The sequence below is a fragment of the Hydra vulgaris genome, chromosome 02 (genome assembly GCF_038396675.1).
Source record: "Hydra vulgaris chromosome 02, alternate assembly HydraT2T_AEP".
Lineage (NCBI taxonomy): Eukaryota > Metazoa > Cnidaria > Hydrozoa > Anthoathecata > Hydridae > Hydra > Hydra vulgaris.
This window is the reverse complement of record NC_088921.1, coordinates 59,960,001-59,975,633: the sequence shown is the minus strand read 5'-3', so window position 1 is coordinate 59,975,633 and position 15,633 is coordinate 59,960,001. Positions and strand designations below refer to the sequence as shown.

At 28.8% G+C, this 15,633-nt stretch overlaps 1 protein-coding gene and 1 long non-coding RNA gene across 2 annotated transcripts in view; one reads left to right on the top strand and one right to left on the bottom strand.

Moving 5' to 3' along the window:
- The first annotated feature begins 4,702 nt into the window (after positions 1 to 4,702).
- Positions 4,703 to 9,047, top strand: LOC136077071 (uncharacterized). Its single transcript, XM_065791576.1, has 4 exons — positions 4,703 to 6,334; positions 6,532 to 6,632; positions 7,465 to 7,600; positions 8,571 to 9,047. The coding sequence occupies exons 1-4, from the start codon at positions 5,662 to 5,664 to the stop codon at positions 8,885 to 8,887; spliced, it is 1,227 nt and encodes a 408-aa protein (XP_065647648.1). The 5' UTR covers positions 4,703 to 5,661; the 3' UTR covers positions 8,888 to 9,047.
- A 4,032-nt stretch (positions 9,048 to 13,079) lies between these two features.
- Positions 13,080 to 15,633, bottom strand: part of LOC136076562 (uncharacterized) — a 2,666-nt gene continuing 112 nt past the window's right edge. Inside the window, exons 1-2 of the long non-coding RNA XR_010636374.1 lie at positions 14,237 to 15,633; positions 13,080 to 14,141 (exon numbers count right to left, since the gene is read on the bottom strand). The exon at positions 14,237 to 15,633 is cut by the window's right edge and continues 112 nt beyond it. This is a non-coding gene — a long non-coding RNA (uncharacterized LOC136076562). The remainder of the gene's footprint in view (positions 14,142 to 14,236) is intronic.

The window sequence follows — 15,633 nt, the reverse complement described above, 5'->3', positions numbered from 1 at the left end:
AAAAAGAAAAAGCAAGTGAAAATTGTTAAGAATGGAAGGTTTACAAAAAACTAATGAAGTGAAGACAATGAAAATATTAAAGAAAATAAATGACATAAAGATATTAAATAAAAAGAACAACTCAAAAAAGAAAAGTTAAAAGAAAAAATGTTCTTGGTATGTTTGATATAATGTTCTTGATATATACGAAAATAAAAAAAGTTATCAAAAGAAAACAAAACAAAAGAAAAAGTTTTATTAACTTACATTGTTTGCATTGTTTATGTTGGCGTGTATTTTTGTGTACTGTTTATATCGTCGTGTATTTTTGAGTAATGTTTTTAATGTCGTGTATTTTTTAAATTGTCGTGTATTCTATTTTTGTTTATACTGCCGCGTAATTTTGTGCATTGTTTATATTGCAGTGTTTTTATGTTTTTTTTTTTTTGTGGTGTTGATTCTAATTATTTTTATTATTGTTGCGTTTATTTATTTGTTGCTATTATTCGAGTGATTTCCTATTTTTTTTGTCTCATCATAATATTTAATTGTATCTTTTTGTTTTCATTTTATTTTCTATCACTCTTCTCAGATTGAAAGAATGAGAAAACACAACGTTTAGCGATCAGAATCTGATCGTTAAACGTTGTGTTACCTCATTCATTTATTACCTCTTTTGTCAGCTTATTCACTTTTTCCTTTTTTGTTATTAGTCTGACTTTTTTTAATAGTTATTGGTCTTCTTTTTATAATAACTTTTTTTCGGTCAAAATCTATGTTATTACTTTTCGTTGTTTGTTTATTTTTTTCTTTATTTGTTTATTTAATAAGGTGTCACTCAAATGACTAGTTTTTTAAGTAAGCGAGTGATACCGAAGTATAAGTAAATCTGTAATTTTTATGGTTAAATAAATGGATAAAATAATATATAACGTATGTAAATGTATATATATACAAGCAATTTGCAGCCTTTAAAACGCGGAGCTTTGTACATCTTTTCCACACCGAACTTTTTTATACTTTTTCTTTATATATATGTATGTAACCTAGCTTTCCGGAACCGTAAAATATATGAATCTTTAGCAAATCCACCGTTTCTATACTTATCTATTCCACACCGATCATTTTTATACCTATTCCATAATGCCAATGATTTCTTGGAAAATAATTTAAACTGAAAAATTGATTTAAGAGCAAAAATACTAACAGGCGTAATTTTTCCGCATACGTAGAACTTACTCTACGAATGCGGAAAAGGTGCGCCCAAGGACGTAAAATAAGATGGACGTTCAACGCATTGTTAAAGATCAGAGGTGCCGCCAAATGGCTAAAACCTATACGTGTTACCGTCAATTTTCTAAATTTAAGAATACAGACATTCCGGTGTCTACCCGTCAAATTTGTTTCGCTATACTTCTTCACTCAGTAAATCCATTATTATTATGTCTATACTTAAGCTTAAGGTTATAAAAGACACATAAGTTATTCAAAAATAATTCATAAGTTTAAAAAAGGTAGAGATGAGTTATGTACTTTGCTTAATAAAAAGATACCTAAGGTTAAACCTTGACGTCTAAAACTAAGCTTTTGCACCAAGGCAATGTATAGTTTACAAAAATAGATAGTATAATATGACAACTAGATCTTCTAACTGGCAAACTTGTGACAAAGCTACTTTAACACGTTATGCAGAAAAAGTAGATTCTTTATTAAAATCCGTACATGTACCCCTCTATCTACTTACTAAAAATATTCCAAATGGCTACAATACAACTCACGATATTGATTTATTCTATAACAGCATCATAAATACTATGCAATCTTCTGTATCTGATACCATACCTCATTGTAATTTTAAACATAAAAACCATGAATATATTACTCCAGGTTGGAATGACTATGTTAAAGATAAACACGACATTGCAAGAGATGCCTTCAAGCAATGGATTTTTCAAGGAAAGAAGAAACAGGGTGACATTTTTGAAAACATGAAGCGCTCTTGTGCTGCTTTTAAATTAGCTCTTAGATATTGTAGACATCATAATGAACAAATTCAAGCCGATTTATGTGCAAACAATATGAACAACACAGACTCGAGAAAGTTCTGGAATAATGTGCGAAAGATCAGTAACAGTAATGCAGCGAACTTTGTTGCTAGTGTTGGAGGTGCCACAGGTGATTGTCTTATTGGTGATATGTGGAAATAGCACTTTCAAAATTTGTATAATTCAACTAACAATGAAAAATATTACCTCAGTTTCATAAAGGAAATGGAATTTTATAATGAAAACTCTGATATTATTGTGAGTTGCGTTGACATATCTACTGCAGTAAAAACTCAGAAACTAGGAAAAGCAGCTAGACCTGATAACCTTTGTATGGAATCTTTTATGTATGGTGGAAGTAGATTGCAGTTTTTTATTAGTATTTTTTTTAATTTATGCATTAAATTCGGTTATTTACGATCCACGTTTTGTGAGGCCACGATTATTCCATTAGTAAAATCTAAAATGGCTGATTTAACAGATGCGAACAACTATAGAGCCATAGCTGTGTCCCCTGCTATGTCAAAAATTGTTGAGAGTCTTTTATTGCAGAAAATCAATTTGTACAACATTAATAAAAATGATGATTACCAATTCGGCTTTAAACAAAATCACTCAACAACATCATGCTCAAACTATTTTAAAAAGGCTGTGCAGTACTACACATCTAGAGAAAGCCATGTATTTGCTTGCTTCATAGACTTTAATAAAGCATTTGACAGTGTCAATTACTGGCTGTTGTTCAAAAAATTATTAGATACTGGTTTGCCCAAAAAACTTGTTTGCTTGCTTGCATTTTGGTACAGTAATCAACAAATGCCTGTTCGATGGCAGAAAATAAAATCAAACAGTTTTGGAATTGGGAATGGGGTTCGTCAAGGAAGTATATTGTCACCACTTCTATTTAACTTTTACATACAAGAATTGATTTCATCAATATCAAACCTTCGTATTGGATGTAATATAGGTGGTATATTCATGAATGTGTTGGCTTATGCTGATGATATGGTTCTAATTGCGCCTTCTTGGTTTTCTCTTCAAAAACTAATTAGCTTTACAAGTAAGGAATCTTCCTTAATTAACATGTCCTTTAATACCAAGAAAACTGTATGTATGGTGTTTAATCCAACTCAAAAATCAAAAGTTATATCAAACTCCTTCCCAGAATTATGCGTGTCAGGATGTGAAATTGCTTTTGTTGAATCTTTTAAATACCTTGGTCGTATAATTAAAAATGACCTTACCGATGATCTTGATATAATCAAAGAGGTGAAGGGCCTTTACACACGTACAAATATCTTAATTAGACGCTTTCATTTATGCTCTACCAGAGTGAAGGTTAAACTGTTTAAAGCATATTGCATTTGTTTATATGGTGTTCCTTTGTGGCAAAATTATAATGATAAAACAATGGCACGCCTTCAGTATTGCTACAACAAATGTGCTAAAATGTTTTTCGGATACAACAAATATGATAGTATATCTTACATGCTTTTAGAGTTCAGATTACCATCTTTTCATACAATTATCTTAAACTATAGACATGCTTTTCGTAAACAGTTGATGGCTTGTACCTTGGTGAATCACTCTATGAATTCAGTTAATCAAAGTTTAAAATAATACTTTTCTTTTAAAAAAAGAAATGAAAAAAAAAACTATGGACCTGGCACCTAATTTGTACATGCCTGTTGTCTGAAATATATTTTATTTTATTTTTTTATTAAGTGAAGCGAATTTGTTACGCTAAATTGAAATTACTATGATATAATTTAAAGGTCGAATAAGATATTTTCAGTGTTCTTTTCACCCCACTCTCTGAATATACTTCCCACTTTAGGGTTTGAATAAGGGAATATTTCAAATTTTTGAAGGAAATGTCGAACTTATTTGCGTCACTTTTTTTTTAAATAAATATGTTTGTTTTTTTTCCGCGGACGACCTTTTTATTAAGTTTTTTATTTTTGTTTCATAAATCGCATTTTAATGTTTATTAAGTTTAAAATTTAAAGGTATTTTAACTAAGAGCATCTAACAATTCGTATAAAAAATTATTAGTTTCAGAAGCTAGAAAAAAATATTAAGTATGCATCTTTAATTAATATTTTTGATAAAACATTTTTAAACGGTCAGTGTAAACTACTTTATTTAATAATAATGATAGTAAATGAATAAAACTTGATAATAACAAATATAGTCATAAAATTAATAAGATTATAATCTTATTATTATTAACAATAATGTTATTGTTATTATAATAAGATAATCTTATTATTATTAACAGCAGTGTTGTTGTTATTATAATAAGATAATCTTACTATTAATCTATATTATTAAGAATAATAAGATAATCTTATTAATCTTATTGTTATTAAGATATTGCTATCTTGTAGATTGTATCTTTAGTGTCAAGTTTTATGTATTCTACAAATGATGCACAACTTTATTTTTAACCTTTTATAGGTATTATATCAAAAGAAGTATATGTACATATCTTTTATCTCATTACTGGATAAATAATGAGTCTTCATGAGGAATCTTTGAAAAATTTATGTAGAAAGTGTGGCTTAAAACTAAAAAAGGATAGTCACTATCAATTAAAACCTGTTTTTATCTATAAACATACAATTCTTAGTTTTTACAAGCTGGATATAACTTCAGACAATCAAAAGGTACACCCTGAATATTTATGCAAATTATGTTATATGGTCTTATATAGGTTAGATTTAAAAACAAAAAATAGCTTTGTAATTGAAAGGAGTGATAAGTTCTTCACTTTTACTGAACACATAGAAACCTGTTATGTATGTAACACACTCACAAAAGTTGGAAGAAATAAAAAAGTACCTGTGGTAAATACAAATCAACAGTTAAAAGCAGTTGCATCGAAACATGCTTTTGACTGTTACAATGAAAACAACAAAAATTATTTTGTAATAGTTGAAATCAATAGTTGTCGCCAAATTATTAGCAAAACATTGTCATTAGAGTCAAATAGCATGTGGAGACTAATTGTTTTAAATCGTGAAGTGCCATTATCCAATAATGTTATTAAATCACTACCAGTTCCCCTAAATCTTCAATCTGCTGATATTATATTCTCAACCATTTCATGTGTAAACATATGTAAAGGTAATAATGACTTTCACTATTTAATAAAAAATAAAATTTCTGATTTTAAAAATTTCCAAAGCACATCAAATGAGGATGTTGGAATAATTGAGATAAAAGAAGGCAATACAGTTGATAACTTTAAAGTTATTAGACATAAAGATTGTTCATTAATATGTTCCAAAGCCTGTTGCAATTCTTGTACCATGTATCGTACTAACTTGCGTGTAATGAAATCCAGAAGAAAGAGTAACGAAAATCAATCATCTATCTCATCTAACAGTAAGAAAAATGACCGGTACTTTTCTAAATCAGAATTATCAACAAAAATTAAACTTTTAGAGAAAGAAAAGAAAAACTTGAAAAATCTTTAATAGAAGAAGGGGTTGTTCTTGAAGAGGAGGAACACACAATTATTGAGGAAACATATAAAAAATATGGGGAAGAAAATCCATTTACTAAGGACTCACCTCAAGCATTGTTGTGACGGCAACAAAAAATCCGGGCTGGATTTAAAGACAGAAGGTCTATGAGGTGGCATCCTTTAATTATAAGATGGTGCATCAGTTTATATTTGAAATCTCCGAATGCCTATCGTCATATTTGTTCAACACCATTTTTAAATCTACCTTGCAAAAATACTGTTCAGAAATATATCAACTTTACTGATCCAGGCTGTGGTTTTAATAAAGATGTAATGTACAATTTGACCAAAAAAATTGATTTACCAAATATAAAAGAGCACCAGAGGTATGTTTCAATCATTGTTGAAATTAAAAGTGGGCCTTCTTTTAGCTCATCTACTCGAAAGTTGGTGGGTTTTTCAGAAAGTGGATCAATTAATGAGCTGCTTTGGAATTTTGAAAAGAAATATACAGAAAATAAAGGAAAGAGCAATGTAGAAGATTCAACAGACATACCGTTGGCATCAAATGTAACTGTTTTAATGGTGAGGGGCATCACATCTTCTCTAAAATATGTGTTTGGCCATTTTGCTTCTGCTGGAGGTCTTTCTAGTAGCCAATTGTACTTTACTATATGGGATGGTGTAAGGCAATTAGAGTCTGTTGGTCTAAAGGTGATGGCTGTTGTAGCTGATGGTGCATCTCCAAATAGAAAGTTTATGCGTCTCCATTCCTGGAAATCTGAAGAAAATACTAAAGATGGTGTCATTTACTGGACTTGGAATGAGTGTTGTCCTGGTATGTATAAATAATTATAGTTATAAAAATTGTAAAAAGATGAATAAAAATAACAAAGTAATGAATATAGTTACACTAAATTTATTAGCATTTATAATCTACAGATGTCAGTTTTCAATAAGAACCAGTGAAAAGTTGCTCAACATTAAATTGTTCTAAAAAGTTATCTTTAAAGTATTATTGAAACTATTTCTTAGACCGGAAGATGTTTTTTATTTGTGATGTACCTCACTTGATAAAAACCACTAGAAACAACCTTGAAAAATCACATGAAAACTCTTCAAGTAGAAGTCTTATTGTATGTATATGTTTTTACACTAATGCATATTTTTAAACAACATTTAATTTCTATTCAATATGAAATTTTTCTAATGTCATTGACAAGGAGGGATGTTTGAATTGCTTTAAAATTTTTACTATTTCAATTTGTTCCATATATTTTAGGAGCACTCATTTCTGATGATTAAAAAATTCAATTTAAATAATGATAAGCCTATGCAATATTAATAATAATATTTTTTATTGCTTATCAAGAAAAAGTAAGGTTGTAATGTTTTCTAGTTCTTAGGCAACATTACAATCAACAAATGGTATGCAAAGTCCTATGGCTTACCTTCCAGATGGTGCACTTTGTTAAGTAAGTTAGACATGTTGTATGTATAACTTATGAACAGAATTCTCTTTCATTTATCATTTAAAAACTGAAAGAAAAATTCAGTCTTGCTATGAGTTCCAGGAAAACCGGTTTTTCTAAGAACTATCAAGACACGATAATGAATTTGCAAAACTTTGGTGCTCATGTAAAGCACATAGCTTGTCAAATATAAAAATATGTTTAAATGGATAAATGCAAAATTTCCGGGTTAACCTGAATATATTATAGAAAGTCAGGGAAAACTATGGGAATTTAATAAGCACAACTTAAAGCAAGAAATGTTTTTTACTCAGTGAAAAGCGTATTAAAATTGATTGTAGGACATCTTTTTGACATAGGTCGACTAATAAATAATTATGGCACTGTTCGAAAATTTTTAGTTACACTTTAAAAAAATTATATAGTTGCCCCTGCTTTGTAAATACTATCTTAGGTATTTGTTATTTTAAATATAATATTCTTTAATGAATTTCAGATTGATGGTCAGCCGCTTGTTTGGGATCAAAAAAACAGGTTGTATGACTGGGATCTTGGAATAGATAGAGATGCTGTGGGGTTGACAATGAGACGCAAGTTAAGTGAAGAACATATCAACCTCAATTCAAGAACAGGTATGAGAGTAAATCTAGCAGTACAGGTTAGAATTAAACAAATTGTACTTCTGCTGACCTGGCAGATATTTCATACATGCCAGTAAAGAGGGTTTAATGATATACATGTATTCCTTAGCGTATTCGCAATCTGTATTAGGTTAAAGGCTGCTGTTGCAGTATAAAAAATGTATTTTTTTTATCTGTAGTATATTTTTATAAAAAGGTACTCAGTTCAAAAGTAGCAGACATGTTAGAAGAACAAGGGCTCCATTCAACAAAATCATTAATCAAGTTTATTAGAATGATAGACAAATTTTTCGATTGTTTAAATGTTTCAAAAATTTTTAATTACTCTCAAAAACCAGATCTCGATCGATATAAAGCCATAGATGATGTTAGATTTGATGTAAGTTATTTATGATTACACCAAGCTTTTTTACTGAATTATTTGAGAAACTTCAAATAATTTTGTAGTAGATGGGGTTAGACCTTGGTTCCAACAGCTGATTTGTAATCTATATATATATATATATATATATATATATATATATATATATATATATATATATATATATATATATATATATATATATATATATATATATTATATACATTTTTGAATACATTTTTGACTTTTATCAATAATTGGGAAGAACAATGCCAAAACATTCCTAATTTGTCTCAAGCAAAAAAAACAACAGATTTTGCTCAAGTAAACAAACTCTTGAGGGGCTTCGAATTACTGGTAAAAAGTTTTTTACTGTATCACGTTAGTCAGTTAAACATAAATAATTATATGCTTTCTATATATGCAGAAAAAGTTATAGATTAAATGATTTTATATTTATTATATTTCAGTTACATAAATATTAAAATATCGTTTATACATATTTTGAAGTTCATTCTCATTTATGGTTTGTATAGTAGTATATTTTCGGAAAACTTAGTTACCACAATAAATTCATAAAAAAACTGATTTCTTTTTTAGTGAATTCGTTTACAACCCTTGGAAAGTTTTTGCTTGTAGAAGGAGCCGAATACATTCTGTCCGAAAAGTTCTGTCAAGATCCGTTAGAGGAATACTTTGGTAAGCAACGAATGCGATTAGGTAGTAATGACAATCCTTTGTTAATTGAATTTAATTCCAATGCGCTTGGCTTAAATGTTGCCGGAGATAATTTGATTCGTGTTTTTGGTTCAAATACTAAGGGTCGAAAGGATGAATTTCAAAAGCTTGATGTGAAGAACACTGATTTACCTTTAAGTAAAAAACGAAAAAATGATTTAGTGCAAATATTCTCTTAAGTTATATTAAAACATTTTCATCAGGCAGTGACTCGAATTTAAATGTCAATAAATATAACATAGAGATATCTAGACTTAATATTACTTTTTAAATAATCCCATATATTCAGGGTATTATGAGTGTATTATCATTATCGTAGTATTCAACTTAATTTTAAAAGTATTTTCTATATTTACATATCGTGACGTTAGAATAATATGGTTTTATCTCTATTTTGTAATGCTGAGAGAATTTAACTTCCGACTTTTATTTATTAAATTATTTTGCAGCATGAGACCTTTTTATGTTATTCATGTTTTATAATCAATAATTTCTGAAATTGTCTGTTTGGAATATTAATTCTTAATAAAGTTGGAATTAACTAAAACAAACAACCTTAAAAATTATATAAATAAGATTAATATATTGAAATTTTATAATTAATAATATAATAATTAAAAACCGATAGTAATTGAGAAAGCGTCTCTTGAATTTTTTTTGTTTGTTTTTTAATTTAAGAAAAATAATCCCATATTCAACTTATTTCCGACAAAATCGATTTACGAGATTTTTTGAAGTTCGTTGATTTTTAGGCCTGAATTTGATAAACAGGGTGTTAATAAGCTTGGGATATGCGGGAAAATTTTTAGAAAATTAATAAACTTTTCATCATTAAATACCCCTCCGTGTAGTAGGAGTACAACAAATGAAAAAATTTACTATTATGAAAATAATTACCAAATCAATGAAAAATATATTGAAGCAAAGATAAAAACCAAAAAAAAAATACTGTTGTCAGTTATTTTAACAAAGGACGTAAAATAAGATCTTATTTTACGTCCTTGTTTTAACATTACAACATTAACATTATCATTCCAAGATGATTGTTAAATAAACACCTTCATTTCACTTTTAATATTTTAATACAACATAATCTAGTTAATTTCCATCAAATTTTTAAATTTAATCCATCTATTTTTAAAAAAAAAATATTTTAATGAGTAGCTCATTGTAGTGTGAACGAAAAATATTTTTAAAAAAGCAAACAAAAATAACTTAGTAGTGTTTATTTTTACCAATCCTTTGTTAACAAAAAACAAATATAAAAATATATAAATATAAAACTAAGCATAAGATGTTAAACAAACATATGTAAGATGTTTATTCTATATATAATAATATACAAATTTCTAATTACTTAAAAAGATTTTTCTTTTTATGCATTGTTTTTCTTAATGCCGGTTCACCTTTTTCTGATACATTGTTTCCCATTTTCCCACTTTTTCTATTTATTATTTGGACCCAGGCTTTTAAAAATGAGCGCGTACGTATGCTCACCCACTTTCGAAGTATAATTTCTTTTAATATATCCTTTAAAGATTGACATTCAACATTTATGGTAGGAGATGTCCAACTCAAATCGATAAGGAAACTTGCTTGAAATTTTTTCATTAAAACGTCTCTCAGATCTTCACCTTTATATTTGATGATGAGATGAAAGTTCAATACAGTCCTGGCAACATTTTCAACCCTTCGAATGAATATAAAAAAATCATCATTTACAGAAAACAGTCCACCTCTATTTGTTCTGTCTGTCCAACCTCTAGTATATTCTAAAAACGTTTTATTTAATAATCTGTTATCAGAATCTGATTCCCATGACTTAATTAGGTCTATTACAGCTTTGGTAAAAACAGTTTCTTTACGATTAGAATACATTTTTCTCAGTGAAAACGGAATAAATCCAGATACATACTTCCTCTGCTGCTAATTTGAAATCTATCACTTTATAATTTGATTCAAACAATACATGATTCCTCCACTCAATGACATTCTGAAACTATGTCTTTAATAGAAATATATACAGAAGATCAAACCCAGCTTTATAATTAAAAAAGTCAAAAACTAGTTCATCCCATGAAGAGCGTAATACATTATTCTTTAAAAGACAGTGCAACATAGTACACTGTTGCTCTCTTAGCTGAGATGTGTTTCTACGCAAATTAACAATGAGAAGAAATACTTCAAAAATATTTTTGCAAAAGTCAATCTTTTTTTCTCTAGCACTTTCAAGTATGCATAACCCTAAATCAGCTGCATAATTGCCTGGAGTTTTAAACCCTTCAATTTTAATACTAAAAGTTTCATCTAATATAGCTGCTTTTATACTTTCTTCGAAGAATTTAACAGAATTTTTCCATGCTTTATATAAGGTTACTTTCTATATATGTTTGTGTGCCACAAAATTTGAAATCAATTTTTGAAAGCTTTTTTCTCAACCAATTTTGCTCAAATTTTGCACACTTAATCATTTTCGATGACAATACAAGGAAATGGAAAAATTTGACCATAAAAAGTTAATTAAGTTAACAAAAGTTTAATTTGTATTTTCCTATACATTTTATTTATTTGATATGAATTGCGTATTACGTCACAAAAATCATTGATTTGCAAATTATTTGCAGTTTCGAAGACATTAAAGCGCAACGATTCAAAACCTATTGTTTTTTAAGTCTTAAGTTATTAATTTAAAAAACAAAAATTTAGTAAAAACAGTAATTTTTAAATTTTTAAAAAAAAAAAAACAGTAATTTTTCCTTCTACAAAAGATAACAAAAAAAGAATTTCTAGGCCCAATAGAATTCTGCTTGCATAAAGCATGGATTTGAAAAAAGAATTTTTTTTTGATTTACTAGTTATACAATTTTTTTTTAAACTGCAATGACAGAAGTTCTATAGAAAAAAAAAAAATTGGATTCTTAAGATAAAAATTATATATTTGTATATACTACTTATTGACTGAATTTTGTGTAATAAAATAATTGAAATTGATAAGTGATTTCTACTAATTTATATATATATATATATATATATATATATATATATATATATATATATATATATATATATATATATATATATATATATATATATATATATATATATATATATATATATATATATATATATATATATATATATATCAATATCCCAGCCAACATGTTTATCTGGGCTCTAGGTGAACCCAGTATGGGTTATTTGACGCAGACTACCTATACGGTGGGTATAATAAACTTTATATAATGAATCACCTTATCATACGTATTACAAATATTTGATATTAAATGGGTTAAAAACACACTAGTGTAGCAGCACATAGCTAATTAAAGTAAGTGTTTTACCTATAGTTGAAATAAATTTGTTAGTCTAACTTATTTTTGAATCAACATTATTATTTTTTTAATAAATAATTTGCTCGACAATCTAAATGGACTGTATAGACAGATTTTATATTCCGTACACTGTTTAGCGAACAGTATTCGAAAAAATAATGTAGTAGAAAAACAAAACAATGCATAGTATTATAATATATTATATACTTCATATTATTCATTATTTTATGTCCAAAGATATTTCTCCGTGAGGCATTGTGTTGAGATTGAAGTCGAACGAAATGAAGTCATGAGATGACAATTGAGTCAAACGTGCTAAAGCCTTCAAAGACTTTAGCACGTTTGACTCAATTACTATCTTAGTTTTGTGACGCAGTACATTTCTCTTTACTGTTTCTGCAAACAAAATAATTTAGATTTGAATAACTCATAAAAGAAAGTAACAATAAAATATAAACTCATAAAAGAAAGTAACTATAAAAAATAATTAAAAAGTTGAAACGGTTTCTAAAGTATTTAGTAGACAGAACACACAATAAATTATATATATTTATAGTTTATTCCTTGTTCAGTGAAGATGAGGATCCTAATATCTTTAAAACACAATTATGTTGAATGTTAGTAAGCATCTATTATATCATACATTTTTTAATATAGTATAATATATAATGATGCCTATTAACATTCAACCTACAAAGTTTTCGTCAAAATCTCTCAGCTTTAAATTAAACTCAAGCAAATTAAAGGAAATTCAAGCAACTAAGGAGCCTAACAGTTAATGCTACTGTTTCCTAAGAGGCTGCACTATAATATTCTTGTGTCATTTTTACCTTTTTTAGTATTTACATTTTAGAATCGTATTTTGCAGCTTTTTGAATAAACAAAGCGCTTATTAGGAGAAGTTAATTTTTATGTACTTATACCAAATTCCAGGTAAAAAATGTACGATGTATGTTTAAAAACGTACATTGCAAAAAATCTATATTGCAGTCAGTAGATAAAGTAGGTGGTAACTATTCTGAAAGAAAAAAGCATTAGATTAGAATAAAATAATTATAAAATCATCTCAACAAAATGTAACAATCAAATAAATGTACCTTTATTATAAAAACTTATTTACATATTTATTAGCTTAATAATTTACTATAATTTCATGTATACAAAGCTACTAAAAAAAATTTATATATATATTATCCAAAAGTATAGGGTGCATAGGCGTAGAGTTTTAGTTTTCCCGGATGGGGCATAAACTATTTTCTAGGAGGTGAAAATCTAAAATAAGAAATAAAAAGTTTTTTCAATGTGCATAAAAATGTAATTTATTTTCTTAAGTAAAATGTGTTCATACGTATGGAGGCACGCATTATAAACTCATCGATCAAATGATCAAGATCAAGAGTGTAGACAATATCGCGATGGCAATTTGAAACAGCAAGATGATTCAATCGCTCCTGAGATATTGTAGAACACAAATAAGTCTTTAACCTACGAAGACAAGAAAAAGAGCGCTCACACGTACATGAGGTGACAGGGATACATAGTAAAATCTTTACCAGCTTTACAAACTCGGAAATCAGTGGAATTATTTGAGAAAGGATACCATCACAGTCTATAAGCTTATTCAAAACTGATTCAAAATCAATTAGTTGAATATTCTTGAATTTTGCATGATCCACAAATATATCGCAATGGAGTTGTATCCTTCTATAACCTTCAAAGTCATCTTTGTAAAAAGCCTCAACAAATCCAACTTACAAGTACTGACCAATGAGAAATTTTTTTACATTTGCTAAATACTCAGTGGTCTCAGTCGGTTCGAAACGAGTCGCAAGTCCCGTTATAATACAATCCAGAGATGCTTAGAAAAGCTGGCGGTAGTGGTCCTCTGGAGTCGTAGCAAAGTATGGAACTCCACTTCCAGTAAATTTTGATGTAATTTTACGTTTCCGTGGTATCTCTGGTTTGTCAAGTAAACTAAACTCTGCTGCTACAACGGCTGCACCCCATAAGACTTTGAAGCGAGGATCACCACGGGCTTCTTTTAACACCTCCTTAAGCGTGTTGATGGTATTTCTTGCTTTGAAAAAATTAAGCTGCATGCCTAAAATGATTTTCAATAAACGTTTAACATTATAATTTGCTTAAAATAATATATTAAAAAAATATATTAAAACTATGAAATAAAACAATTTTTACCTTGGAGTGCTTGTATTAGCATCCTCGATTATCGTGAAGATCATGCGCAAAATTTCCAATTTGAAAAATGTGTCAAACTTACAAAAAAATTCAAGATAACCCGCTGCTTCTGACTTATTTTTGGCTGATTTATCAGAATGATTTTCAAAATCCTCTAACCAGTTGAAAATGGTGAAATAGTTACTCGTAATAGATATAAAGGGCGGTTTTCTAAGGATCCATCGAGTGAGGCAAAATGGCCGCAGTGATGTTCCGCTTTCTACATCTTCTACATTTCAAAATTTATTGAAACATGCCAATCGTTTTGGAGATCCACGGGCAAATGCGATGAATGATTGGACTAAATCCATAATATTCCTGATCTCTGTTTGATTTTCAACAGAATCTTGTGCTACCAAGTTGAGATTATGAGCGTGGCAGTGCACGTAAATTGCCCGCTCTTCTTTCTCATTCATTAAAGTCTGCAATCCATAGATACTTCCAGACATGTTAGACAATCCGTCAAAACATTAGCCCCGACAATTTTGAATTAACAAGCTAAATCGACACAAAACGTCCATCAAACAGTTTAACAAAGTTGCGCTCTTGATGTTCTCGGTTTGACAAAATCCCATTAAAAGCTCCTCAATTTTAAATTTTTCATTAATAAGCCGAATGCAAATCAAAACTTGTTCTTTCGCGGACATATCCGTTGTTTCATCGGCCATCAAACTACAGAATTGTGATTCCCTTAAACTTTCGCATAGCTTACGAAGTGTTGCATGAGCAAAGTCTTGTAGGATTTCGTTTTCAATTTCAGGCGAGAGCCACCTTTGTTTTTAAGGACGATTCATCCATTTCTTCAGTTCTAGAGAATCGTCTGCTCGTAGTTTGAGTAGCATGCGAAAGTTTGAATAATTCTCAACCTTTCCACGAATGGCAAGGCCTTGCGTTCCTTAATACATTAAGAAGAAACATTTAGTTATCCAGTAAATAAATTTAATGATTGATAGTTAATCTAAATTTTTCTTAAACGAACTTGAGGAATTACCAAATAAAGAACTGTTGTAAATATTTTTTATAAAGCCGTACAATTATCCATTTCTTAATTTTGGCGATGATTAAGCTGTTGGATAACGGTCGATTCAAGTGTTGCTGAGGCGATCATACTAACAGACGCGCTATGGAGTATAGAACGCTCGCGAGAACCAAAAATTTGTAACGCTTTCTTACAATTAGAAAATCCGTTTAAAATAAAAGCTTCATACGAATTTTTTTCTTTTGAACTACGAGGTAAAGGCATTTTCATTTGGGTAGCTTTGATGCAGGTAGAACAAAAAACTTTTTCTTTCTCGCGGTCATGTAAAACCCATTTATATTTTCCATTCCAGCTTAGAAGTTATTTGCATTTTAAGATT